The 26,828-nt window shown below is 39.9% G+C and overlaps 1 protein-coding gene across 1 annotated transcript in view; it reads left to right on the top strand.

Moving 5' to 3' along the window:
- Positions 1 to 26,015, top strand: part of baiap3 (BAI1 associated protein 3) — a 34,053-nt gene extending 8,038 nt beyond the window's left edge. Inside the window, exons 2-33 of the mRNA XM_030736324.1 lie at positions 2,134 to 2,221; positions 6,097 to 6,180; positions 6,373 to 6,480; positions 7,000 to 7,059; positions 7,697 to 7,763; positions 9,823 to 10,036; positions 10,284 to 10,328; positions 12,056 to 12,133; positions 12,770 to 12,875; positions 13,505 to 13,612; positions 13,702 to 13,794; positions 14,140 to 14,243; positions 14,333 to 14,450; positions 14,627 to 14,751; positions 15,773 to 15,863; positions 17,072 to 17,128; positions 17,240 to 17,337; positions 17,506 to 17,557; positions 17,677 to 17,828; positions 17,922 to 18,045; positions 19,408 to 19,548; positions 19,704 to 19,799; positions 20,064 to 20,279; positions 20,395 to 20,463; positions 20,557 to 20,636; positions 23,848 to 23,956; positions 24,423 to 24,494; positions 24,887 to 24,970; positions 25,098 to 25,218; positions 25,300 to 25,423; positions 25,515 to 25,720; positions 25,912 to 26,015. Coding sequence (XP_030592184.1) covers positions 2,134 to 2,221; positions 6,097 to 6,180; positions 6,373 to 6,480; positions 7,000 to 7,059; positions 7,697 to 7,763; positions 9,823 to 10,036; positions 10,284 to 10,328; positions 12,056 to 12,133; positions 12,770 to 12,875; positions 13,505 to 13,612; positions 13,702 to 13,794; positions 14,140 to 14,243; positions 14,333 to 14,450; positions 14,627 to 14,751; positions 15,773 to 15,863; positions 17,072 to 17,128; positions 17,240 to 17,337; positions 17,506 to 17,557; positions 17,677 to 17,828; positions 17,922 to 18,045; positions 19,408 to 19,548; positions 19,704 to 19,799; positions 20,064 to 20,279; positions 20,395 to 20,463; positions 20,557 to 20,636; positions 23,848 to 23,956; positions 24,423 to 24,494; positions 24,887 to 24,970; positions 25,098 to 25,218; positions 25,300 to 25,423; positions 25,515 to 25,720; positions 25,912 to 26,015 — 3,394 coding nt within the window. The remainder of the gene's footprint in view (positions 1 to 2,133; positions 2,222 to 6,096; positions 6,181 to 6,372; positions 6,481 to 6,999; positions 7,060 to 7,696; positions 7,764 to 9,822; positions 10,037 to 10,283; positions 10,329 to 12,055; positions 12,134 to 12,769; positions 12,876 to 13,504; positions 13,613 to 13,701; positions 13,795 to 14,139; positions 14,244 to 14,332; positions 14,451 to 14,626; positions 14,752 to 15,772; positions 15,864 to 17,071; positions 17,129 to 17,239; positions 17,338 to 17,505; positions 17,558 to 17,676; positions 17,829 to 17,921; positions 18,046 to 19,407; positions 19,549 to 19,703; positions 19,800 to 20,063; positions 20,280 to 20,394; positions 20,464 to 20,556; positions 20,637 to 23,847; positions 23,957 to 24,422; positions 24,495 to 24,886; positions 24,971 to 25,097; positions 25,219 to 25,299; positions 25,424 to 25,514; positions 25,721 to 25,911) is intronic.
- Positions 26,016 to 26,828: the final 813 nt, after the last annotated feature.

The following is a 26,828-nucleotide window of genomic DNA, read 5'->3' as shown; positions in this document are numbered from 1 at the left end:
GGGCTTCTGTCATCTTCACACTCTCAGTCAGTGATATTTATTCTGAGATATTCTTTTAGACAGAAGACGTTCTTGTTTTTATTTGTTTTCCTTTTGATTTACTCTCCAGACAGGAAATCATAATTGAAGCATTTGAATGAATTCAGAAAATGAATTACAATAAAATGAGCTTTAAAAAAAAGGACCTGTTTCCTAGCAACATCAAATCAGTTTATTATTCTGGTAGCGTGTGTGCGTGCATGTGTGTGTGTGTGTTTATGAATGTATGTGTCTGTGTGTGTGCATGTGTATGTGTTTGTGTGTGGCTGAGAGATGGAGAGAACAGTTTAACTTAATGCATCCTTAATACATCTTTCTGATGTATCAAATTAAAGTTGACTTGTTTTGCACCATTTTGGCATTATTGCTTTTCATGAACATGTTGTGCCGAGGCCCAAAGAAAGAGAAAATATCCCGTACTGTTTGGACAAATCCTTGTGCTGACTGACAAAAGATGGAACAGATTTCTGGATACAAGAATGCCCTGCACAATTCAGCTCAGATGTTGTACTGTTTGTGCAAATGAAAACTGAAGCTCCATGAAACAAAGTTCCCAATCCCTTGTTAGTGGAGCAGGTTTTGTAATTTGGTTTGGGGTTTTCTTTCAAATGCTGTCTGAGGAGATTCACTTAAGTAAAAGGCATATGTTTGATTCAGAGCTGTTCTTGCTTATATTGATTTTAGATTGGTTATTCTTTGTTTTTGGACTTTCGATTGGACAGAACAAGAAATCTGAAAATCAAGTTGGGTGCAGCATTTTTAATGAGTAAAGGACCTGAATAGGATTTATATAATGCTTTGCCCTGTGCTGTCTCTTCAGAAGTTTAATTTGTCTCGACTATCAGCACAAGCACCACAAGCGGGGTGATGCAACAAATCTATAATTCAATTCGGCAATGCGTGACATCACTCTATTCAAAGTGAACGAGAAGCGAGAGCACCGGAGCCCGAAACACATCTGACCAGTAAGACTACAATGACTCAATCACCTGTGGTGAGCTCTGGACTTTTTATGGCTGAAACAGCCATGGAGAAAATGATCATATGTGCCTAATGATTTATGCAAAAAGAAAAATACAAGAGTATGCTGGCGTAGCTATGAATGAGAACGATCTTGAAATGGTGTTGGACAGTGACTCTCATATTATTATAAAAGTTCACCCAATGAAACATTCACCTTTCCAGTTCAACTGGGCTTCGCCCAGTGGAAACTTCATGAACTCTTCCAGCATGGCAGCAATTAGTATCCATTAAAAAACATCATGGATTTACCAGCTGCTGCCCCACCACTGTGATAGTAAGTACTGGGATGCTAATGAAGGAGCGTTTCAGGACAGCTCTTTTGAAGGATGTGACTCAATTGGGTAAAGGATGAGTAAAGTGGCAGAATATGGTAGGGTAAGGTGGTGGGGGTGAGAAGTTAAAGGCAGACAGCATGGCTGATCCTGACAGTTCTGCTACAGCGCACATCAGAGCTGCTGCTGGTGTCTGTGAATTCCATAAAGGTTGGGAGGAAGATGTCCCTTGAGAGGCTTGGCAGAGATTGGGAGAGATGGGGTGAAAGTAGTGGTGGTGGTGGTGGTGGTGGTGGGGATTCCCAAGGTGTTCAGCCAGCTCAGTGAATGTGCCTGGATCACCATGACAACTGGGGGCTGGTGGGAGTCCGGGGATTCACTCACACCTGGAGGAAACAGGAACATCATTTGCATTTTGCACACAGCCCGGCTCATAGGAGATTAACATGGTTCATGCAGGGTGCAGACATGCTGACTTTTTTTTTTTTAAGCTTGAGACAAGAGGGTGTTTGATAAGTAATAAAAAGCTGAACGGTAGGCGATGGAGTCCAGTAGTTCAACATTAAAAGAAAAAGATCCCCGTTATTGACAGATGCTTCTTCAAAGTGTCTGCAAACAGGATGCGGTGTGATCCCACAAATGTCACTGAATCCTGCTGTAATTACCATCCATAAATATTTTAAACTGATCAGATGGTGTATTTGTATAACATAGCACAGCATGCATTTGAACTCACTTTTTGTTTTCCATCTCTATCTTTAGAGATAATGATTTTCAGTGTGCTCCGTCTACTTGGCAGGATTTCAGAGGAGAGCACGGAGTTCTTTGAACGTATGAATGCCATCCTGCAGAAACAGGAGAACATGATGCGGGCGGCCCAGGCGGAGGTAACCCCCACCTAACTTCCACATTTCTGTCTGTTACACGCTTGAAACATGTACCACATGTGTAGCGAGTATAGATCTCTGCGCTGTCTTTCAGCCCACCACCATGACCACTCTGACGTCTACAGACAGACGGACTAGGTTAAGCGGGGCGCTCAAAGGGCTGGAAGCTCAGCTGTGACAAACTGCTGTCGATGCTATGTTCAGTTTCTCCTGCTGCCAGAGCTAGGCAGCAATGCTTCATAAACATGTTTGTAGAGAGTGGTTGATGATTTCATTTCCAAATTGTTGTATCACTGTCAGCAAAGTAAAAAATAAGCCCAAAGCAAACTGCTGACTGTGATCAAAACATAAGGTATATTCACACAGCATGCCATTTGTTATTGGCAATTCACAATAGTGTCTGGAAAAATGAATTTGTTGGTTTTTTTTCTCTATTTGTGGGTGGGTTTTTTTTTCCTTCCGTTCCAGTGTGAGCTAGAAAGACAACTGAACTCTAAATTTCTATTCCACCAGAAGGATCAAGTCAAGTCAAATTTGTTTGTACAGCACTATTGAGACACAAGGTAATTCAGAGAAAGGGATAGGTCTCAAACGAGACCTTGAGTCTCAATTGAACTACCTGTATAAATAAAAGCTAAATAAGTAATCATTTAAAACATGTAAAACACATATATAGTCATGAAAAAATGCATGCACAAACAATCTTGATAGAATTATTTATAAGCAAAAAACAAACAAGTTTCCAATGTTCACAGATGTTTAGTTCTGGATGCGGTCACCACCGTAAATCCTGGTCATTTCTGCTAACCTTGGTAAAAGCAATGTCAAAACAGCAGTATAACTATGGGAGGATGCAGTCATCTATCGACAGCTGACAGGGCCACTAGAAATTAAAACAAGTACTAGGCTAAGAAGAGGTTGCAGAGATAGTTTATTGATAATGTAGGAGCAGAATATGTATTTACTGGGTATCACGCATCACAGGGTAATCGGTGGGCCTGACTATATATGGTAGGGGCTTTCTTTGTTTGGTCAGGTGTAACACCCAGAAGGAAAAACAGTTTTTGACCGTTGAAGCTGCAAGGACCTTTGAGAATTACAGGTGTTGATGTTTCAAGTGTTTTTGGAAACCTGTGCAAGTTTAATGGACACTGATGATTGTGGATAGAAATAAATGGACGAAGTGTTCAACTGGCAAGTATGACTCAGACTTTGATTCATCAGGCACCGTAACCAGCGCGTCAATTAGGTTAGCCCGTGTGTAGCACCGCAGTGGCTTAAAGCATTGGCTTAGCCTCTACAGATAAGCCACTTCAAATAATAAAGTTTTAAGCCCTGATTTAAATGAAATAACAGTTTTAGCTGATCTAAGGTGTTGAGGACATTTGTTCCCAAGGTGAGAACCATAAAAACTAATAAGTGCTTCATTTTGATTTGTTACAATTCTCCGAAAATACAGAAGGGCAATACAGCTATCTTAGCTCTTACAGATCAAGACTTTACATATAAACCATGTAACTGTCTCAACAAATGCAATGCAGTATTTTCATTGGGAATACTTTTATTTTAAATGTGACTCAAAACCTACATCTAGTGAAAGTTCTCCAGTTTGGTCCTGGGAGGAAACACAAATCCCTTCCATTAGGAAGGGCACCTGGCCTTAAAAAAAGCCTGCCAATTCAAAAGTGTGGAGCTACCCTCTGTGGTGACCCCTTGTGAATAAGGGAGCAGCTGAATGTAGCTTAAGATGATACATAATTCTCACTCTGACATTGTCTTCCTGAAGGTTTTGGCCACTGCTCGTTTCTAAATTCCTTTAGTTGCAAGACTTTAGAGGGGTTTCTGAACCTTTTAAATTCCTCCACTACATTTAAATTTTCCAATCTTTTGTTCTTAAACCAATTCTCAGCGGAAAGTCAACTTGAGTTCATTTTCAACTTTTGGCCTTCCGGCCTCACGTTGTCTTTCAGCGCTTTTTGATATTACACAGAATTCATTGCTGAATCGATAACCTGGTTCCTGAGGCTGTGAAGGACACCCAGGACCGTAACATTTCCATGGGGGAAAGTGGGGAAATAATTATTTGATCCCCTGCTGGATTTGTAAGTTTGCTCGCTTAGAAAAAAATGAACAGTCTCTAATGTTTATGGTATTTTCATTTTAATGAAGAGAGATAGAATATCAGCCAAAGATCCAGAAGAAATACATCACATGAGATTTGCATGTCATTGAGTGAAATAAGCTGTGGATCCCCAATCAAAACATGACTTAGTACCAGATGGAGAAACCCTTGTTGGCAAGCACAATGATAAGATGTTTCTTGTAGCTGGTCACCAGGTTTACCAGGTTTGCACACATCTCAGGAGAGATTTTGGCCAACTCTTCTTTACAGAAGCTGTCTAAATCCTGTAGGTTTCTTGGCTTCTGCTTAGCAACTTGAAGCTTCAACTCCCACCACATATTTTCAATAGGATTGAGGTCTGGAGACTGGCTAGGCCACTCCATGACCTTAATGTGCTCCCTAATTAGCCACTCCTTTGTTGCCTTGGTGGTATGTTTTTAGGTCAATGTCATGCTGGAAGACCCATCCATGACCTTCAATGTTCTGGCTGAGGGAAGGAGGTTCTTGTCCAAACTTTTATGGTACAAGGCCATTGGCCCCTCAGTGCGGTGAAGTTGCCATGTACCCTTAGCAGAAAAACAGCCTCAAAGCATAATGTTTCCACCTCCATGCTTGCCTGTGGGGACGGTGTTGTTTGGGTCATACACAGCATTTCTCTTCCTCCAAACACGGTGGGTCAAATTGATGCTTGATTTTGGTTTCATCTGACCACAGTATTTTGACTCAAGCCTTCTCTGTCACATTTACATGTTCACTGGCCAACTTATGTTTTATAATAGGACTGTACATGTGCCATCTTGAGCAGGGGAACCTTGCAGGTGTTGCAAGATTTCAGTGCATAACAGCATGGTGTGTTACCAACAATGGTGTTTTTGGTGACTGTGGTCCCAGCTACCTTCAGTTCATTTACAAGCTCCTCCCATGTAGTTTTGGGCTGATCCACCACCTTTCTCATGATCATCTTCACCATGTGAGGCAAAATCTTGTAAGATAGAGATAGAGAACTATTAATGGTCATTTTATATTTCTTCCATTTTTGACTAATCACATCAGCAGTTGTTACCTTCTCACCAGGCTTCTCATTGATGGGTAAATAACCATTCTTGTGGGAGCCAGAATTCTGGCTCAACTGTAAGGTAACAAATACTTATTTCACTCAGTGATATGCAAATCAATTTATAACTTTTATGTAATGTGTTTTTCAGGATTTTTGGTTGAAATTTTGTCTTTTGCAAAAGTGTTTGCTTGGCTTGCCCACCATTTAGGTTTTTTGACAGACACTTTTACACCAGCATGTTCTGTGATTACATTTTTTGGTCTATCTGGGTTCCTTGTTGCATCAGAGAGTCAGCGCTTGGGTTAAGGTGTTTATTCCTGGAAAAAAAATCTGTGGCACATACAGTAGGAACCTTTTTTGGATCAGATCTGTGTCTTATTGAGGATAATTTCCATGACATTTCCTCATTGCTCATGACATTTTCAGTGAGTCTTCTTAGATTGTAATTTTCACTTTACTTTTAGTAAAAAAAAAAAAAAAGCTATGATTTTTATATTGTGTATTGGTGCTGTTACTCAAGTAAACGGACTGTATACCTCTCCCACCACTGGAAGATAGACTAAATATAATGCTTGAAGGTCTCTCTAAGTGTTTAAATAAATAATGTTTTACTTTGTCTTCAAGTTCTTCCCTCTCAACACAGCCTTTATGGAAGGCAAATTTTGTTTTGGCTGAACTGGTCTCTTCCTCTCACAGTGCCAAAGAGGGGCCTGCACAGTTCCACCACCCCAAGAGCATGTGGACCAGGCCTTTATCCCCGACAGAACCAGCAGGACAGAGGTGTGTGAGCTCAGCTTCTCTGTTTTCATCTTATTACAGCAGGGATTAAATCTCAAAACTCACAGTAACAACACAGTTGAGGCTTTTTATTCTTGCTTTTGATGTGCGGTGGAGCAGAAAGCACGAGGGCAAAAGAACACAAGCTTTTTATTTTTGAAAGGTTGTTATTAACTGGAGTGTGTTTCCATGTAGCTGGACCTGCTTTATGAGGAAGCTGTGTACACAGTGGTCAACAGGGTTGGAGTGCCCTCACCAGAACATGTGAAAAGTGACGATGAGCTCTTTGCTTACCTGCTGAAGGTATCTGTCTGTCTGTCTGTCTGTCTGTCTGTCTCTTGTGGACACATCAGAAGAACAGACTGTATTTCTTGAGCTTCATTAAATCTCTGTCAGTAACACTGATGGTAGCCTCAGAGAGAGTGTTATTTGTTGTGAGCGGGCTGTAAGAAGCAGAGCAGATGCTCTTGGCTCAAAACTGATTAAACATCAAAACCCAGTCGCATTGTGTACTGATATTCAGCTGTGATATTACATTCATTCAGATGATGTCATGCTATGGACTGTAGTCCCTTTTTTTTTTGTCTTGAGTGGGCATCTTTTTTGTGGTCCTTATTATAACAACAGGTCAGTTTCTGCCAGGGACTTTGACAGAATTATGATTTTTATATTTCAGAGATGTTTTGTGAGCTTTAAGAAATAAATCTGTTATTAATTTTGTATGTATTTATCTTACCACTAAATAAAGCTTGATTAAGATATGGCTTCTTCTTCTTCTTTGTTTTTTTTTTGTTTTTTTTTTTAACTGACCGTCTCTTCAAGGTTTTTGATATGGGTGAGGAGGAACATGAAATCATTCTCCAAAAAGTTCAAGAATCCAAGGTAACTGTAATGTTTGTAGTATTCAAATTAATTTTATGTCTTCTGTAAAGTACCAAGAGAGCGTTGAAAACTGTAATACAACCATGAACAGAATCCAGTTGTGCCTTAAAAAAAATAAGAATCTATATGGAAACCACTCTTTGGGTGGGACTTTTATTCATGCTAGCCTTTAGTTAAAATGAAACATTATAGAAACAAACCCTGCAAAAGTCAGTCATGTCCCCCCCAAGGAGATGTTTTAATGCATTTGCTGATGTTTGTAGTCTGAAAGGTTTTGTAGTAATATGTTGCATGGCCTAAAGAGCCACATTTGGGGTGCCCTTGAAGATGTTTGTGAAATGTAAGACTAGTGACAACCAAAAGCTGCATTTTGTAGAACATGAGGGTTTTTTTTTTTTTTTGCTTTTTACTTGACTGTCAGGGACCTTTCAATATCCTTTCAATAGAACTTTGAAGTCTTTTGAAATGGCTTTGCAGTGACTTTTTTTTGCCTTTTGACTCAGAGTTTATAAGAAAAAAGGAAGTTTTTTTTTTTTTTTTTTTTATATGCCCGCTCAACATGCATCCTGATCCTGATCATCCTTAAAATATACTCAGAGGTTTCAAACTGAACAGACTGTGAATTCTTTTTCCACAGAGAGCCAGTTTTTCCTTGAGAGTTTCAGTTATGAAAGCAAAGAATCTGATGGCCAAGGATGCAAATGGTGAGACATTTCATTCATTACACAACCTATTTTAGAAAATATTTCTTTGAAAGGTGCCTTATCCACACCAAAACTGTAATCTGGATTTATGCCATATCAGTTTTTAGACAGAGGAGTTGTATTGCAAAAATGATACAGATTTTTTTTTTCTGATTAACATTTTGCTAATGTCTGAGGATGCATCAAATAAAACATGGATAGAGAAATATTAAGATTATAGTAAGTGTTAGTGAGGTCCTTTCTGGAAGCCGTGAGTTTTGACATTCACCATCTTGGTGTCTTGACACCAGGCATGATGAGGATTTTATCTGGTTGAGAAACAAAAGTCAGGAAAGAGACCTGCTCTCTAGCCTGCTTTGTCGCTCTTTCTGATGCTAATACGGACCGCTGTTTATAAGTTATATTTACTAAGGTGTGATGCCACGTTCAAAATCACTTAAATCCCCTTTCTTGCCATTTTGATACTCTGTACAGAAAAAGCTAATAAACCTATAGTGTACTGATAAATGCATCTGTTAGAAGCAAAACAGTACAATATATGTGTGATCTATGACAAATTAACCTAAAACAGCTGTACCAGTACTGTCCAACACTGTCTTCTGGTTGTCACCAGGGTTATAATAGTTTTGGATTTTACATTATAGTTTAGTTTTAGTTAGTTTTTACTTTTTTTTCTCTAATTCAGTTAGTTTTAATTAGTTTTCAGAGTGGTTTTGCTCGTTTTTATTAGTTTTTATTTTTGGTTTTATGCTTAGTTTTAGTTAGTTTCAGTATTAGTTTTAGTATTTTCATACTTAATCAGGTACGCTTTAAAGATACCCTTTAAAGAAATCTATTCAGCAACCAACTGTTCACAGACAGCAGAACTACATGCTAAATGTGTGTAATATTAAGGACACACATGAACATCAACAGGGAGAAACTGCTAACAATATGAACTCCAAAACTCGATAAATTCTACAATAAACTCCCAATAAAGTTCAGCCTCAGTGCAGCAGATTAACAACAGCTACATGTGGTGTTTGACAAAAACAAACTCCTTGAAGGAGTCAAAGCTCAAATCCAGCTGCATCCTGATGTTCTCTCCACCTGATGCTGCTTCTGTTTTGGAGCTAGCTTGGTTAGATGCTCACTGATTAGACTTGCAGGGTCTTTGCGGCCTCTGTAGCCTACGGAAGTGTCCGACCTCATGTCCGCATTTATGCATGTATAGCTGGATTGCGTGTGTTAATTACCTTGTGGTTGTGTGCTGGGGTTTTTTGGTCCTCGCTCTTTGTGCTCAGTTTTTAGGGTGCAAACATATTTGTCCCTGTTTTTTCACTTTCTTCATTCCTTCACGTCCATTCCCATAGTTTCAGCAGCTCCCTCCAGGAATTTGCTGACATTTGTGAGTCCTTATATTGATGCTTTGATTATTAGTCCTGATTGTTATTATCTGACTGATAAAGTAGCCGGAAACGCACAAGGACTAAACACAACATTGTGGCTGCGTTGACCCGACGAGTAGTCACGTTTCTCTGGAGGTGCAGGCCGGGTTGCCTTGTAGGATGAGAGCGGTTTCCGTAGCTGCCTTGTGTGCGCTTCTCAGGTCTACTTTGATGTTGGTGTTTTTTTTCCTGACTAAGAAGTGTTCCGTACATTTTTCATCATCCACAACATCATCCACAACAAGACACTCGCTGCTATCTGTGCTATCATAGTAAAAAAAAAAAAAAAAACACCACATGGGACTCTCTGAGGAGCAGCGCGGTGTGCGCACGCACGCACATGCGCACCCATTTGCCCGACGGCATTCCGAGCTTAAACTCGGAGAGAGGAAAAAAATTATTTCATATCAATCCACAAGACTTTTTAAAAAATAACAATATCTATAATTTCAGTTAGTTTTAGTTAGTTTTGTAAACTCACAATTCAGTTTTAGTTAGTTGTCGTTTCTTCCTTTTAATTTTAGTTTTTATTTATTTCAGTTAACGACAATGTTTTTTCAATTTCAGTTTTCGTTATTTCGTTCGTTTTCGTTAACTATAATAACCCTGGTTGTCACCCTGTGCCCTGCCAGGCTACAGTGACCCCTATTGCATGCTGGGCATCCTTGTGGGCCAGAGCCCTCGGGAAACAGAGGAGAAGAAGGAGAGAAAGTTCAGCTTCAGGAAGAGGAAGGACAAACTGGAGAAGCGCTCCAGCACCAAGGAAGTGCTACCTGCCAGGTGTATTCAGGTGACGGAGGTCAAACCAGAGACTCTAAACCCAGTGTGGGATGAGCACTTTGTGTTGTGAGTACAAGAGAAACTTTTAACCTTTTCTTAATGATCTGCACATCCTGCTATGTGTCATATGCAGGATTCACGGTTTCATTAGATTGACACTAACGCCCAGTGCTGTTAGTTGTGTGACCAGTGCAGCACAACGACATTTCTATGAAAGGAGCCACTGAAGAAGTGAGCTGGTTGTTGTCACTGTTACTGATGAAAATGAGCATTTAAATGAGCATTTATTGTTTTTGCTTTTATTCTTTTTTAGTGAAATAGATGACGTCCACAATGACCTCCTACATCTGGACATATGGTAAGATTACTCAAGTCAACTTCATTTATTTGCCAAATAAATAAAGGTTTAAAATGTAATAAAGTAATGCCAAGACCTTACAGTATTATAGGTTACAAACATAACCTTTAGTATATTAGATTAGATTAGCTTTTGCTTCAATGTAGGATTATTGCATTGTATTGCATATAGAATTCAATTCAATTAAATTTTATTTAACTAGTGCCAAATCACAACAAACAGTCGCCTCAAGGCCCTTTATATTGTGAGGTAAAGACCCTACAGTAATTACAGAGAAAACCCAATAGTCAAAATGACCCCCTACGAGCAGCACTTTGCGATAGTGGGAAGGAAAAACTCCCTTTTAACAGGAAGAAACCTCCAGTAGAACCAGGCTCAGGGAGGGGCAGTCATGTGCCATGACCAGTTGGGGCTGAGGGGAGAGAGACAGGACAAAAGACACACTGTGGAAGAGAGCCAGAGTGGGGTATAAAGAGAGTAAAAATAGGTGAATGAGAAGAAACAGTGCATTATGGGAACCCCCCAGCAGCCTAAGCCTATTGCAGCATAACTAAGGGACGGTTCAGGGTCACCTGATCCAGCCCTAACTATAAGCTTTATCAAAAAGGAAAGTTTTAAGCCTAATCTTAAAAATAGAGAGGGTGTCTGTCTCCTGAATCCAAATTTGGAGCTGGTTCCACAGAAGAGGGGCCTGAAAGCTGAAGGCTCTGCCTCCCATTCTACTCTTAAGTATCCGAGGAACCACAAGTAAGCCAGCAGTCTGAGAGCAAAGTGCTCTGTTGGGGTGATGTGGTACTATAATGAGATAAGATGGGGCCTGATTATTCAAGACCTTGTGTGCGAGGAGAAGAATTTTAAATTCTATTCTGGATTTAACAGGGAGCCAATGAAGAGAAGCCAATATGGGAGAAATATAGAAGAAAACATATTTGCAAAGAGAAAACAAAGAGGCAGTGAATGATTATTTTAAGTATACAATAACATGCTGATTACTTTCTCAATTAAGGATTTATTAATAATCGTATCTTTGAAAGCTTTTTAAAACCATAAAAAAAAGAAAAATTAATTCTGAACACAAGGTGTTTGTTTTGATCAGTTAACTGTCCAAAATCCAATAATATTCAGTTTGCTTAAATGTAAGGCCAATAAAAGTGACACGGAAATCATACAATTTTTTGATTTTTTTTTGGAAAATAATCATTAAATCAACAGTTGATGTCCCGTGTTTGAGCAACAAAACATTAAAAGCAGCTAATTACTGCTGTTCTAGAAAAGATATTCACAAGACTCTTATCTTTTTTAATTATCATTTAATCAAGAGTTTTACAAGCAGCCCGATTTATCTCCTGTTTCTTTTCTCTTTCTTAATTTTAGGAGATCATAGTTTCCCAAGCAAACAGAAAAGTCCAAAGTGAAGTGAAGCAATCATTGTTTCTAATTATGCCAAAACTGTAACAGTTTTATCCACATCATTCAGTGTGACTGTTATTATTATGCAAATCAAATAGCCTGTTAAAATGTGAGATTCTAAATCACAAAGTGTCCCCATAATTCAGCTGTTACAGAAACTTTTCCTCCCTCTTGTCATGGTAAAAATTTTCTTTTCTTAAACAACAGTGGGTCTTGATTATAGATCACCTTCTCTCCTCAGTTTAACTTATTGCAGCCTCTCATGTTGTGCAGTAAATGAGGGTATAATAACCTTTTACTTCTCTTCTATCCTTCAGGGATCATGATGATGATGTGTCTGTTGCTGAGGCCTGCAAAAAGCTCAATGAAGTCAGTGGACTTCGAGGAATGGGCAGGTAGAAGGCTAATTCTGTATTTCTAGTGTCATTTTGTCAGAAATGCTTAAAAATCCAGTTTTTGCACCTTTTCTAGTTTGGGAGACAATTGCATAACTTGTTAAATCATGAATCCAGGTGGCTTTAGAAGAATAAAAATACGAGTCATTAAACTTGTCAATCAAAGGGTCATTTCCATGTGAATTATGCTAGAAGTTCCAGCTGATGAGTAAAGAGACATAGTTTGTCTGCACATGTTCAAATAGCTGACACCAGCCTGCTTGTTCATTTTAGTGGATCATTTGGTATTTGCCCTTTGAAAGACTGACATACAGGAAAGTCCGGTGCCAATAAATCTGTGCACACAGAGAACATGAGGAGATCAGCGAGGTCACAGAGAGACTAATAAATAGCAGACATGTCTAATGAAAACCTGAGAATGTCAACCATAGCCAAGAGACTAAAGGATCCTAATCCCGTGGTGAAAAATGTGCAATTTTATTTCAACAAAAAATAGACAAATGGCCAGCTGACATCAGTGAATAAATGCAGTAGCTCTAATTGTAAGTCACACAGGATAAAGGCGTTAGCTAAATGCAGAAAAACTGAAAGCTTTCCATTTACCATTTCTCCTTGTGTACTGGATTTTCTTCTTAGGTATTTTAAGCAAATAGCAAAGTCGGTGCGTGCCAATGGATCTGCATCATCAGGCTCTGAGGAGAACGTAGACGACTTCCTCGGATGCATCAATATTCCTTTGAATGTGAGTGTTCAAATTGAAACTGTCTCCATAGAGAAATCAAACACAAACTCTTCTTCCAGCTGCTTCCTTTAGGGGCCACCTCAGCGGATCATCTGCTTTCATCCCATCTTGTCTCCAGCAGCTTCTTTTCTCACACTAAACCTTTGTCTGTCTCCCTTCACTAAATCCATGAATCTGCTTGATAGTCTTCCTCTTTTCTTCCTGCCTGGCAGCTCCATACTCATCATCCTTTGTCCATTATAGTCACTATCCCTCGTCTGCACATGTGCAAACCATCTCAGCCTTGCCTGTCTAATTTTTTTTTCCAGTGCCATTGTCTTCAAACCATGCATCATAGCAGGTCTCACTACTGTCTTGTAAACCTTCTTGTTTGTTTGCTGCTATCGTTCTGTCACCAGTCACCCCGATACTCGTCTTCACCCACTTCACCCTGCCTGCACTCTCTTCTTCACTTCTCTTACGCACTGCCCGTTGCTTGAGATGGTGTTCACCCCAGGTATTTAAACTCCTCCACCTTCACTGTCTCTGCCCCTTACATCTTCGAAAATCACACACAAACTCAAATAATGTGACATAATGTGAAAGTTTTCACTGGCAGTATGTCATGTCGGGCTGGTTCCCTTCTTCAGGAACTCCCTGTTATGGGCTACGACACCTGGTTCAAACTTGAGCCACGATCAAGTGCATCTAAAGTCCAGGGAGAATGTCACCTCATTCTGAAGCTCTTCACCAGCCAGGTATTAAAAGTAAAAAATAAAGAAATAAAAATGTGTCCTCTATGTACAATATGAAGACTTACAGCTTCTAATGTTCATTTGACCTTCAGAGAGACACAGCTTTGTCTAAGAAGGAGACAAATGTCTCCATTCACAAGAAACTGCTGAGTCAGATTGTGGAGTATGAGCATGCTCATGTTAAGGTGAGTTTCCTTTATTCTAAATTTCTTCTAAACACACTATTTTGCAACAGCTTTTATTTTTGTCAGTTTAACTATTTAATTGTCTTTATTATGATCAAATATAAGCTAATACAGACAGAAATAATATTCTTTTGACTATAATAGGCCTGACTGAGTTAGGTCAGCTGTCATAAAGTGAAAGGCAAGGTACACCGTGGATAGGTTGCCAGTCTATCACAGGGTTAAAACGACTGTATGCTGATTTAGAAATTAAGCATCAAAAGTGTGCAAACTGTACAAAGAGATTCTTCTTACACTGGTCAAAGTGTGATTGAAATGACTGTAATCTTCCACATGTATTTCCAGCGAGAGCCGTACAACTGGAACGGGCAGGTTTCTCCTCCAGCATGGACTGTGCTAACTCACCATGCTGTGCAAACTGATCTCTCACCTCTCCAACAGGCTATTATGTGAGTATTAATGATGGAATAAAATTGATCAAATGTTATATGAAAGCTTTAGCATCAGGTGGAAGGTGCGTGTTTTATTTTTAATGCAGTCGCTGGCAGTGCTACAGCAGCCACCATAGGACCCAGAGGGTGTGCTACTCCCTGCTGCTGCGCCTCCTGAGGACTATCGATGCAGAATGGGACCCTCCCACTGTGCGGGGAGACCTAGTAGGTTCTACACCATTGCTTTCCCAACAGGAAAAAAAAAAACCTTTCATCATCTAGACACAGTCACCTCATTAGCTCAGCTCCTCACTGACATTCATCAAGGTTTTTGGTTCAGCCAAAAATGTCTCACAGCCAGTGTACTGGAAGCTATAACTGAGGGCCCTTCCTGTGTCCAGGAGAGGCAGCTGTCAGACAGCTTCAGACTGTACACAGAGCACTGCCTGTGCCTGATGAAGAACATGCGTCAGGTTTTCCCCTGCACCAGTGCTGCTGCCATTACACGCTACGAGCTCATGCTGAGGTAAAGGCACACCACCATCACATCACGCACTCGCCCATGCTCTCATAGCAACAACATGTTCAGCCATTCACCCCAACAAACACAGAGAGACTATAAGCAGTCAGTCACACTCTGTGGAGGAAGCAGTGTTGGGTTCCTTACTCACTGAAAATGTTTTAAATGTCATTGTTCATTACTCATGTCAAAGGAAGTATAACACTTGTTCCTCAAAGCCCAATTTGTTGTACAGCACTGACACATAGCAGCTACATGTGCCAGCATACTGTCATATTAGTAGTTTTATTGATGTAATGTAATATTCCTTATGGATATGATGTTATGCTTCGATTCAATCTGTAAAATTACTTACCAAATCATCATACAGACTGGTAAGTGAGCCCTTTTGTCAAGGTCTGAGAGGATTGGTCGCCTTTCAGAACCAAACTTTGTTGATTTTCGGTACAGAAAATTAAAGATTTCTTGGCAGACATTGTGACACTACAAAATCCACACAATGTTTCTAATACCTGACTAATGTACTCAGCAAGGGGAAATTTTAACTGGAAGTCTTGGATATCCATAAAATCATGAGAATCTAGATAAACAAAAGAAGAATCACCATCCTTTGGCTTTAGCTTGGAGTCAGCAGTGACCAAAAGAAGAAAGTAAGAGCACAGAAATAAGGAGTCTGTTTCTTATAAATTGCACGCAGGAAAATCAGCTAATTATTGAAATTCATATGCCTATTTTGGACTAATTTGGAGGAGACTGGCTTTTTATAGAAGCCTCTATAGTAAGAAGTCAAGCTCTGCCCAGCACCTCAAGGGAGCTCTTTTCTACACTTCTCTGAAACACACACACATATTCACACACATAAAATGACTCACCTAACAGTTAAAGTTATCTTTCTCATTTTCTCCACAGATATGCTTAACCTTTTATATTTACTGAGGTCTAAAGAACATTATGTCATTGTATAATTACTTAATAGTGTAATTACCGTCATGCATTATCATTGGCTTTTTCTGTCTGTGAATGTCAGGGGGATTGGGTACATGCAAAACATGCGTGCCTTTAAGACTGTATGTCCTCTTCGAAATGACCTGCATCTGGACATCACTACTGCTATCAAGGTAACAAGAAAATGTAGATATTTGTTTTATACTTCACTTCAAGGTGGCCCAGGAAGCTTTTGACCAGCAGAGGTTTTATACAGTAGATGGATGAATTGATCTCCTTCATACATCAAAGTTTGCTTTGCATGCACATTATGAAAACAGTACAGAGAACCTATACTCACTGGTCACTTTATTTGGTATGCCTTGCTAGTATCAGGTTGGGTCCATGTCATAGATTCAACAAGGTGCCGGAAATATTCCTCGCAGATTCTGGTCCATATTGACGTGATGGTGTCACACAGATGCTGCAGATTTGTCAACTGCACACGTCAACAACTGATGGGAATCTCCCATCCCACCACATCCCAAAGATGCTCTACTGGATTGAGATCTGGTGGTTGTGGAGGCTGTTTGAATACAGTGAATTGAATGTCATGCTTAAGAATCCTGTTTGAGAGGATTTGAGCTTTGGGGTATGGTATATTATCCTGCTGAGACAAGAATAACATGCATACATTCCCTATACCATTAAACCAGCAGCAGCTTAAATCAAAGATAGAAGGTAGGATGGATCCGTGCTTTCATGTTGTTTACACAAAATACCAACCCTAGTTTTTTGTTTGTTTTTTCCAATCTTCTATTTTCCTATTTTCTGAAATTGACAGAAGTGGCACCCAGTGCTGTTTTATCTTTTTCAGACCATTCTCTGTAAACCCTAGAGCTGGCTGTGTGGGAAAGTCCCAGTAGATCAGAAGTTTCTGAAATATTCAGACCCACCCATCTGATGCTAACAACCATGCCGTTCATTCAAAGTCACTTAAATCCCTTTTCTTCCCCATTCTGATGCTCAGTTTCAACTTCAGTAGGTCACCTTGACATGCCTAAATGCTTTGAGTTGCTGGCATGTGATTGGCTGATTAGATATTTGTGAGCAGTTGAACAGATGTACCTAATAAAGTAGTTGGTTATTGTGCAGAGTGCAATAATGTACTGCATATCTGTGGGTGTTATTGTTGGCTTTAAAGCAGCAAATTACTAATAGAATGTGGAAATGTGGAGATTAGTTTTAAATGAAGAAGTAATAGTGTTTAACACTTGAAGCTTTAAGGTTACATAGAGTGTGTTTTAATGAGAAATGCTGAATGTAAAAAAAAAAACCACTAAACATTCAGTAAGAGCCCTTTACTTCAACCTATTTATTCTCCTTTTGATCATTTCAACAGAAAGGAACTGCTGAGTGGTACGAGAGCTTAATCGCTCGATATAAACCGGAGGACGGAGTAAGCTTGTTTTGGTCCTAAATCGTAGAAATCTAAACATCCTGTAATTTCACTCACTGTACCTTGAGATTTCCTATCCAGGATGGTGTTCATTATGTTCTGACAATGCAGACTCTGGAGGAACAGCTGAAGAAGCTGGTTCAGGTGATTGATGCCGTATGTGCAGATGTCCAGAGAGCCCAGAACATCTACAACAAACTCTTCTACAGGTGAATATCTGTTTTTCTGCAAGTTAGTGTCAGTGTTGTACATCTGAGAAAAAGAAAAGAGTGGAAGAATGTTGTTATGCTGTGTTACCTGGCAGTGACACACTGATTTGTGTGCTTAGTTGTTGGATTCATGTGATTTCACCTTGTCGGTTTGTTTTGTTCTCACAGTGCAGTGAAAGTAGATTTCTTCAGCATATCGTACAGACTGTTGGAAAAACAGGTATGTCACTGAAAATGATGTGAAAGATCCTTGTAAACATGACTTATGAAGTCTTTCTGTGGCATGTTTCTGCTAACTTTTAAATGGATGAAACATGCTCAGTTCCTTTGACCTGACAGGTAGCTGATGATGTGAATGTGGCGATGGAGCGTGTGTGTGGCACTCTTGAGCAGGAGAGCTCCAGACTGACTCAGACAATGGGAGAGACCATCTTTGAGCTCTTCATGTCCTTGAAAATCCTCAAAGGCTTTCGAGAGTTTCTTCCTCTCAAGTTGGTTATCCGTTTGACTCTAATGACTATTCATGCAACAGTGTAAAGGCTCTATATACAATGGATACAGTTCTGAGGGCATCTCTCTTTCAGGGATGCTAAAATGTTGGCCTTGACAGGCTACCATAACTGGTTCAAGTCCTCGATTCACAAGTGGCTGCAGATCGTTCATGACAGATCTTGTGACAGGATTCGTAAAGCGGTGGAAACAGACAAGGTGAGAAGTGAAGACAGTTCAACAGTACATAAAGCACAGGTGTTTAAAATATGGCTGCATATCACATAGAGGAGGTCCTTCTTTCATTCATTCATATATAATAATATTATATTATTATATATAATATTATATAATATTATATATAATGTGTTGTAAATGATTTATTACCATTATTAAATATGTACAGTATTAACTATAAATGAAAGTATTAATCTGCAGGTAAATAATTTATTCAAGTCTATAAGTTCGCATTCTAGATGATCAGCCAGTTTCTTGAACAGCTGATGAGTGATCGACAAATGCAGTAATACAAACTTTGTCTTCAGAAGGTGTGATCAAAAGATTCTTCAAGTACACCCATAAGAATGTACTTGAAGAATCTTATATAGCGCTTTTCTACTCAGATATGAGCACTCAAAGCGCTTACACAACACGTTTTTACATTTACCCATGCACACCCATTCATACAAGCACTTCCATGATTAATTAATTAAGCTAAGTGCTTTAATTATGTAACATTCACTCACATTCATACTCCGACAGAACGGTCGGAGAGCAACTTGGGGTTAAGTATCTTGCCCAAGGATACATTGGCATGCAGCCAGCAGTAGCCAGGAATTGAACCACTGACCTTCCGATCAGTAGGTGACCTGCTCTACCTACTGAGCTACAGCCACCCCAAGAGAGGAAAAAAAAAGGCAACACCCTTCAGTGATTTAAATTTGTCAATCTCCCCTTCAAGGTCTTCACCTTGTGCAGCACTGGACCACTTCATGTGCTGCTGCTATTTATAGATCACTCACCTGCACTGTGTCAAGATGGTGCCCCTTCAAATTGAGAACTCATTTTTTTCTTGACGAATTCATTTTGCAGCCAAGTACGGTTTGTTGTGTTGCTTTGGTCGAAAAGCTTTTGCCTTTTCACTGCGCTGTGTGCTGGCAGACAATGGCAAGCAGCAGCATTAAGGTAATTTGTGCTGATTGATTTGGTAGAACTCGACAGTCTGACCACTGGGGAACGATCACTCATCACCAATGATTATGATTGACATGAAGGATAATTCAGTTTCACACAAAAGTTGAGATCTAAGTTTGAAATCTACAGGGAAATCACAAATGTGCACATGGAAGTGATGCAGCACTTTACAAACAGACGAACTTAAAGTGGAATTTTTAAATCAAGTTTTTTATGAATGGAGTTTCAGAACTTTTTGATTACAACTCATATACCTTCTTGGAATTATATTATAATCTTTAAATATGTTAAATTTTAGGCATTTATTCATTGTCTGTTACAAAACCTTAAAAAGTCATGTTTATGTTTGTGTGTGTGTGTGTGTGTGTGTGGGATTTTTGTGAATAGCTTGGGCCTTTGCAGCAAGCCAAACACAGCTCCTCAGCAGTGGAAGTGACAGCTTGCTTCAGCCAGGTACGCGAGATCTGGGTCCAGCTGGCCTGGCCAGACTCTGCGGGGGCCTTCATCTTTGTCACACGTTTGACAGACGTGAGTGCCACTTATAGTGTTGCCACACTCACATACTCATAATCTGTGCACATAGAAACACGACTTTGTGGAAGACACATACAGTTTATCAGTCAAAATCATAAAGAAAACTCAGAGCTATGCTATAATAACGAGACTGACTTTATCCACTACAGAATTTCTGCAGCGAGGCTGTGTGTTACTCAGAGATGATAACGCACAAGATTGAGAGGAACCAGCTGGGCCGAGACCACAAGAGTTTCACAGTGCAGGTAACGCCTGTAGCAAAACAGAACCGGGGGTGGGCACAGAATGACGTCAGCGATGTCAGCAAGCTTTCTGTCAACACAAAGGGCTCAGCGGGAGAGCAGATATGTTATACACACAAAAACAAAGCAGTTGCTTCTTGTCGTCATCAATCATTTACACTCACACTCAACCCCTTCACTTCTCTGTAGCCCTGCTTCTTTTCCTTCTTTTTTTCTCCACCTCCGCCCTCTGTTTCTCCTCTTTTGCTCCTCCTCGCTTTCTGCTAGCTCTGCATCGCCCTGAACAACATAGAGCATGTGCGTGTTTTCCTGGGTCACCTGCCCCGTGACCTGGACTGGCAAGGTGTGGAGCGTGCCATGCTGGAGTCCTGTGGGGTGGAGGGGAAGGAGCAGGTTTACAAGGCTCTGAATGGACAACTGTTCAACATGGACCTGGACCTACAGAGAGAAGCCAAACGCCTCATCACACTGCTCACTGACAAGGTGAACACAAGGAGTCATATTTATCATTTCTCACAAACCAATTGTAGTACTTCTTGAGCATATGTAAACATATATTCACCTGCATGAACATCTGTGACTAAATGTTTCTGTGCAGATGTTGCCTGAGCTACGGAGATACATCCAGCACATCAGCCTGTCTCCGGATTCCATCAACAATGACGACGTATGTAGCAATGAGTGTCTAGTCTTTTTTATTCTTGTATTAGTGTATTAGTGGTGTTTTGTGGTATTTATGTAATGTGTGATATTTTTCCAGGCTGTGTCCCCTCTCATGAAGTACTTACAAGACACTATGGTCATCCTGACAGAAAACCTTGTAAAGGAAAATCAGACCAAGTACTTACTCTTCTTACTTCTCTCTTCATTATAAATGTATGTTTGTCCTTGTCTTTGTTTGTGAAAATAGCACATGCATGTTTTGTTGCTTTTAGGAAAACATGCTTTTTGAATCACTGTGTTACGTCACTGTAAGACTCCAACAAACAAAATTATTCCAGGTTTTTAGTCTCTTTTTTTCTTTTTTCTTTTTTTTTAAAAGGGGGTGGATGTTAATAGATTAATAACTGTTGTGAGTCATGATTATGCTAAAAGAAAGAGACATCCAGTACAAAATCACTGAATCATGTCATACACAAACAAGAACATACAAAATCATAATGGACACTTACAGCTCATAATTAAAGAGGCGTACATACAAAACTAATCATAATGGCAGTTTGCATTGTAGTGGAAATACTGTATGCAGCAATGACTGTGTAGTCTTTTTTATTCTTGTTTTCTTGTATTGTGAGAACAAGTTTAACTCTAGCAGGAAAAGACACTTGTTTAGATTTTTGGTTCTGACACATTGTTACCCAGTTCTGAGGCTTATTTCTTAGTAGGGCATCTTTATACTAACGTAACTCTTAAGTTAATATATTCTAGATACGATGTGCGTAACTCTCATCCGCATATTACAGATTCATATAATAAACACGTCACTCAGGCCACTGAGTCACGGAGAGCCGTGTTGACAAAAAATCTTTCATGTGTACCTACACTAAGTATTGAGCCATCCTTCATTTCTTTAAATTTTTTTTCTAGGGACTTCTAAGGGGTTGTCAGTAATAGTTCTCCAGGCTTTCTTAAGGTCTTTCAAAGCTTTTACCCCTCAGACTAAAAAGGTATTGCCGTTACCCCGCCGGGCAGATGGGTGAGCAGGCCACGAACTTTCAACTTTGTGAATGTGATAACTTGAGAATGATGTCACCTAGGATTTTCAAATTCATACCATAGCTGAATCTACTAAAAATCTCAGGTGAGTTCGAATCTCAGTGACTTTGACCTCAAAGTCAAGGTCAGAGGTCAAGGTTTCTGAAAATCTTGTGAATGCGATACCCCCCTCTGTACCAAATGACCACTTGCTAGTTCACATGGTTGCACCGCTGGGTAACCGTAATGATAGCGATCCGCTCTGGTAGCTAACAGCAGAAATTCTCAGCCCAGCACGATGGTAGTCGTGTGATAGCAAGAACCCTGTACAAGGACTTTGCTGTTGTTTATTTAAGCCACTTAAGAATCATTCGAGCATGAAAAATCACATAACAGAAAACTTAGCAAAGAATCCCTGATAACAAATGCCTAAATTGTACCTTTAGGCACTTTGTTATTAACAGCCTGTCACAAAAACACATCATTTGTTGCCATTTCTTTATTTAAATTTGCAAAAAATCCCACAGTTTGACAGGTGTAAAATATTCCCAAAGAATAGCCAAAATCTGTATTTTTTGACAAAGAAGAAATGAAAAAAGGCAAAAGTTTAAAAAAGTAAAAAAAAAAAAACCTCATGTACTTTAGACACTCCAGCAAAGAGCTGACACAGGACCAGAGAGAGATGCATCTGGCCCTTGAGTTGATCCATCTACTGATCACTGAAGCCTCATCGCAAAGTGGCTGTCAAGAATCCATTCTTAAGGAAGGGAAACAGTGAGAAAAGGCTGAGGTATGCCAAATTGGACTGGCCTGAAAATCAGTGGCGACAGGTCTTATGGAGTGAAGAATCCAAATTTGACATTTTTGGTTCATATTGTCATCAATATATGTGGAGGAGGTCAGGAGAGAAGTGCAACAGCCACAGCGGTGGAGAATCTGTCATTGTTTGTGGATGCATTTCAGTCAGTAGTGTTGAAGGTCTTGTCAAAATTGATGGAATTATGAACTCAGACCCATCATGTAATACCATCTGCAAAGTATCTGATTGGCAACAGCTTCAGTTTTTTTTTTTTTTTTTCCATTATAACAATGATCCCAAATTGTCATTGTTTGGCAGTGTGGCAGGCAGCATCTGGACCCAATTGCAGGACACAGGAGGCTGAACATAAACTCAGCTTTATTGCTGGTAACTCACAACATACAAAAAAAAATAAAAATGTGGAAAGCCCTACATGACCAAGTAATCTAAAACACTAAGGCCCTCTGGGAGACAGAACAGACACACTACCTAAGAGGGAGGACATGACAAAGGCTTAAGGCAAGCTGAGGGCTTAAATACACATGAGGCAATTGGGGAAATAAGAAACATAAGGGTACACAGCTGAACCCAATCATGGAAAACAAGGCAAAGGAAGCAAAACTGAACACAATGCACATAATAGGAAGTAATAAACAAAACACACAGAAATGCAGACTAGACACAGAGACACAAGGAATTTAATACAAATAGCAATAACCAAGAACAGAACTCAGATAACTAAGAAGGCCTGAGGATACAAATAAAGAAACCAACCCAGAACTATAAAAAGGTACAAAACTGCAAAACCCACAATAATGTAAGGATCTCACAGACCTTAAATAACAGTCCAAAACACCAAACGCTGGGTCACATACCCAGGATCATGACACAAACACACTGCCAATGCAGTAAAAGCATACCCGGATAGTAAAGCATGAAATGGAACACTGTCAGTCACAGTTTGGCCTCCACAGAGCCCGAACTGCAACATCATTGAAGCAGTGTGCAATCATCATGACAGACAAAGAAATAAACGGCAGCCAACATCTAAATAAGAGCCTTGAATGTTCTTCAAGAAGCCTGGAGAACTATTCCTGAAGACTACTTAAAGAAATTACAAGAAAGCTGCCTGAGAGAGTTCAGACTTTGCTGAAGATTAAATGTGGTCACACCGAATATTGACTGTATAAACTCTGTTTTTGCTTTATATACATGTTTCAACTACATCCAATTTTCCTAGCAAAATGCAAAGAAATAAGAGTGGCTCGAGACTTTCGCAAGTTACGCAACAAAATCCATTGTTTCCTCGTCTTAAATAGAGATTTTCTCTATTCCGTTGCACCAGATGAAATGTGTGACAGCTCAGCAAATAAGATGCTGCGCTTGTGTATGAATGTAAGCTTTGCAATAATAATAATAGCCTTTAGCACTTACACCACTTACAAGTATTCATTATCAGGCTATTATCTGTGAAAACATAGTGAGAGCACATGGGGTGTAATTGGAAGAGCTGGTAAACACACACGTGTGGGTGTCTCATTGTCTGCTGCCTGGTAGAGTTCTCCAAAGCATGTGGGAGCTTCTCCTGCGGATGATCCTGGACACGGTCACTGAAAACAGGGGTGTTCAGGTGGAGTTTTACAACCGCTTCCAGTACACAGTAGAGGTCAGTGATTTCTGCATCACACTATAATCGTATTAGTCTGTGTGCCCCGTAAATGAATGCACTGTTTAAAAAGACATGTGTCTAATATGTTAAGATTATCATTGCTGCTTGCATTCTTTAATTAGCTCTGTATGCTCTTTGGCGTGCAATCATTAGCATGTATCAGATATTCATGAAGACACTAGGTAATAGTTCAGTGCCAAAGTGAGCTCCCTTATGAATGACAATGTGGGAACTGCTGTATATTCTTATTCCAATTTAACCAGCTGGCAGAGGACGTGACATATTTGCATGAAAAGTCATGGCATGCCACATGAGTGGGCTGACTTTGGAGGCTGGCAGACAGATAGAATGTTTGCCAGAGGTTTCATGCTGTTTGTGTGAACAACAAGTCTATCAGAAACAGAGGGATAAATGTTATGACTCCCAGCTCCTGAGTTTGATATTTTTTATTCAACTGCTTCAGACCCTGTTGCAGTTCTTACATGCCAAGGGAGAGGGTCTTTTCCTGGAAGACATGAAGAGTGGAGACTACAAGGTAGGAATTTGTGCAATCTGCCAACCAGGGGCCAGATGTATAAATGATGTAAATCTTTTCCCTGTAGTACTATAGTTTTTCTTCTGTTCACGATTCCATAATGGAAACACAAACTGTGCAAACTGATTTTTATATGCAAATAAATTAAAAACTGTATTCATGGCTAAATATGGAAGTGGTAAAAATTCAGTTCATAGTTCATAAAAATTCAGTTTTTCAGATTTACAAAAGAAGCATATTTCTGCTTTTGTGCGTTACACACACTTTTAGTTGTGAACCTCTACTAGTACATGTATCTGGCTCCTGGTATCTTGATGAGTGCGTGTAAGGTCAGACTTTGCCTTATCCATCATGCCGTTGATCGCTGTGTGACAGTCGCGATGCTGTTTTAGGTCTTGGATGAGGAGCTCAAGCTGAATAAATGTTCATCCTTTGAGCTGATTGAACAGTACTATCTGGAGAAGATTTCCCACCAGGTGCGTTTCAACCTAGAAGACTGACAATCTCATTTTGTTCCCCTTTGAAGTGAAGAGAGAAGTATTGATTGGACAGAGAGCACTCTTTCTTCTGCTGTTACACCTCTGATTAAAAATCTGCCTGCAGAAAACTCTCAAACATACACGTTATGGTCGGATCAGTGTGAAGTGCTACTACGACGCTCCGGAGCAGCGACTGACAGTGGAGATTCTGCATGCTGCCGATATCATCGCACTGGATGCCAATGGTAAAAATGTGAATGTCTGAATTAAATAAAATTTTTTTTTTTTTATGCTAAATATTAAAGTTGAATGCACAACTTCCTCAGGTCTGAGCGATCCCTTCATCATAGTGGAGCTATGTCCTCACCACCTCTTTCCTATGGCCAAGAGTCAACGCACGCAAGTGAAGCTTAAGACACTTCACCCGGTGTTTGACGAGCTCTTTTACTTGTGAGTACCCCCACCCCACCCCCTTTTTTAAATCTCCCTGTTTATCTGTACATACCCTGTGCCTGATTTGTTTGATTCCATTGTCTTCCAGCCATGTCAGTCCTGAACAGTACAGACACAGGTTTGCCTGTTTGACCTTTACTGTGATGGACTATGATTGGCTGTCGACCAACGACTTCGCCGGAGAAGCCGTCGCTCCTCTCAGCGACTTCTGCTGGCCGGGGAGACCAAACGCTTCAGCAGCTGGAAAGAGCGTCCAGCCTGTCATTCTGCATTTGTCTCGCAGTAAACCCAGTGGTACTTACAGCTCCAGGCTGTATCATTTTTTTTTTTCTTTACTCGAATATAATATTAGCTTCCTAGAAGAACCAAGGCCTGTAGGTCTGGGTTTCCAATTACTTTTTCAATGCAGCATGAAAAGCCATTCAATCAAGAGATATTTCTGTCAGGTGTAGAATCTGTGCTCATCTGTTTTCTCTCCTCTCCAGAGAAGCCAATCATGAGGATGCTGGACGCTCGTGTTGGAGACCGGGAGGCTCAGGAGTTTGTCCGCAGGCTGAAGGAGATTGAGAAGTCAATGGAGGAGGAATAAAGGGTGACAGTGCTGATCGTGTTGGTGTTTTCTGACCACGTCTTGCAACATGTGCTTTTGTACTGGTACAATGTTTACAATATTTAAATTCTTTTTTCCAATGTATTGTTTGTTCAGTAATTATACCAAAATGGAAAAAAAAAAAAAGGAAGACAGTGAAGCCCATTTCTGTTTTCTTACTGAATGAACATCCTGTCACTGTGCAACCCTATGCTGTCTCAGTTAAACTATATTTTAGAATTTAATGGATAGCTGATCCTAAATGTTACTAGTCTATATTTTTTGTAATGAAGTAATTGTTATCTTTGTTGTATAATCTTTGATATGATAGATTTAACATTTTAGAACTATTTTGTGGGAGTAGCTTACACGTCCAATAGTAATCAGTCAAAGTCTATACCTCAGATATGCTCATTAGTTGCAGGGGAGTTTCACATCTTTTACGGGCTTTGTGGTGATAAACTGTGGGAAGGATTATTAAGAATGTAAAAGCCTGAACCTGCATTTAGTTTCCATTCCATAGGTAAAGTTTTAAATAAAAATTTGTGCAAGAAATCATGAAAACATAATGCACAGCTTCGGGGAACTGCACTTGTAGACGCTCTGAGTTTTAAGGCCAGTTAGTCTGCTCAGCAGCAGCAGGGAGCCTGAACATTCCCCCCGAGGCACACGCCACAGCTCGGGTTCATTCAACTTTTCAGATTGCTCCTCGCAAAGATTGTGATGGGTCAGTGAAGAGACCACAGACAGTGCTACCTTAGTCCTGGAATTCTTTGAATTAATTCCCTTGCTCAATTGACAGGTTATATAAAC

The sequence above is a fragment of the Archocentrus centrarchus genome, chromosome 8 (assembly GCF_007364275.1).
Source record: "Archocentrus centrarchus isolate MPI-CPG fArcCen1 chromosome 8, fArcCen1, whole genome shotgun sequence".
In the NCBI taxonomy this organism is placed as follows: domain Eukaryota; kingdom Metazoa; phylum Chordata; class Actinopteri; order Cichliformes; family Cichlidae; genus Archocentrus; species Archocentrus centrarchus.
This window is presented reverse-complemented; position numbering and strand designations above follow the sequence as displayed.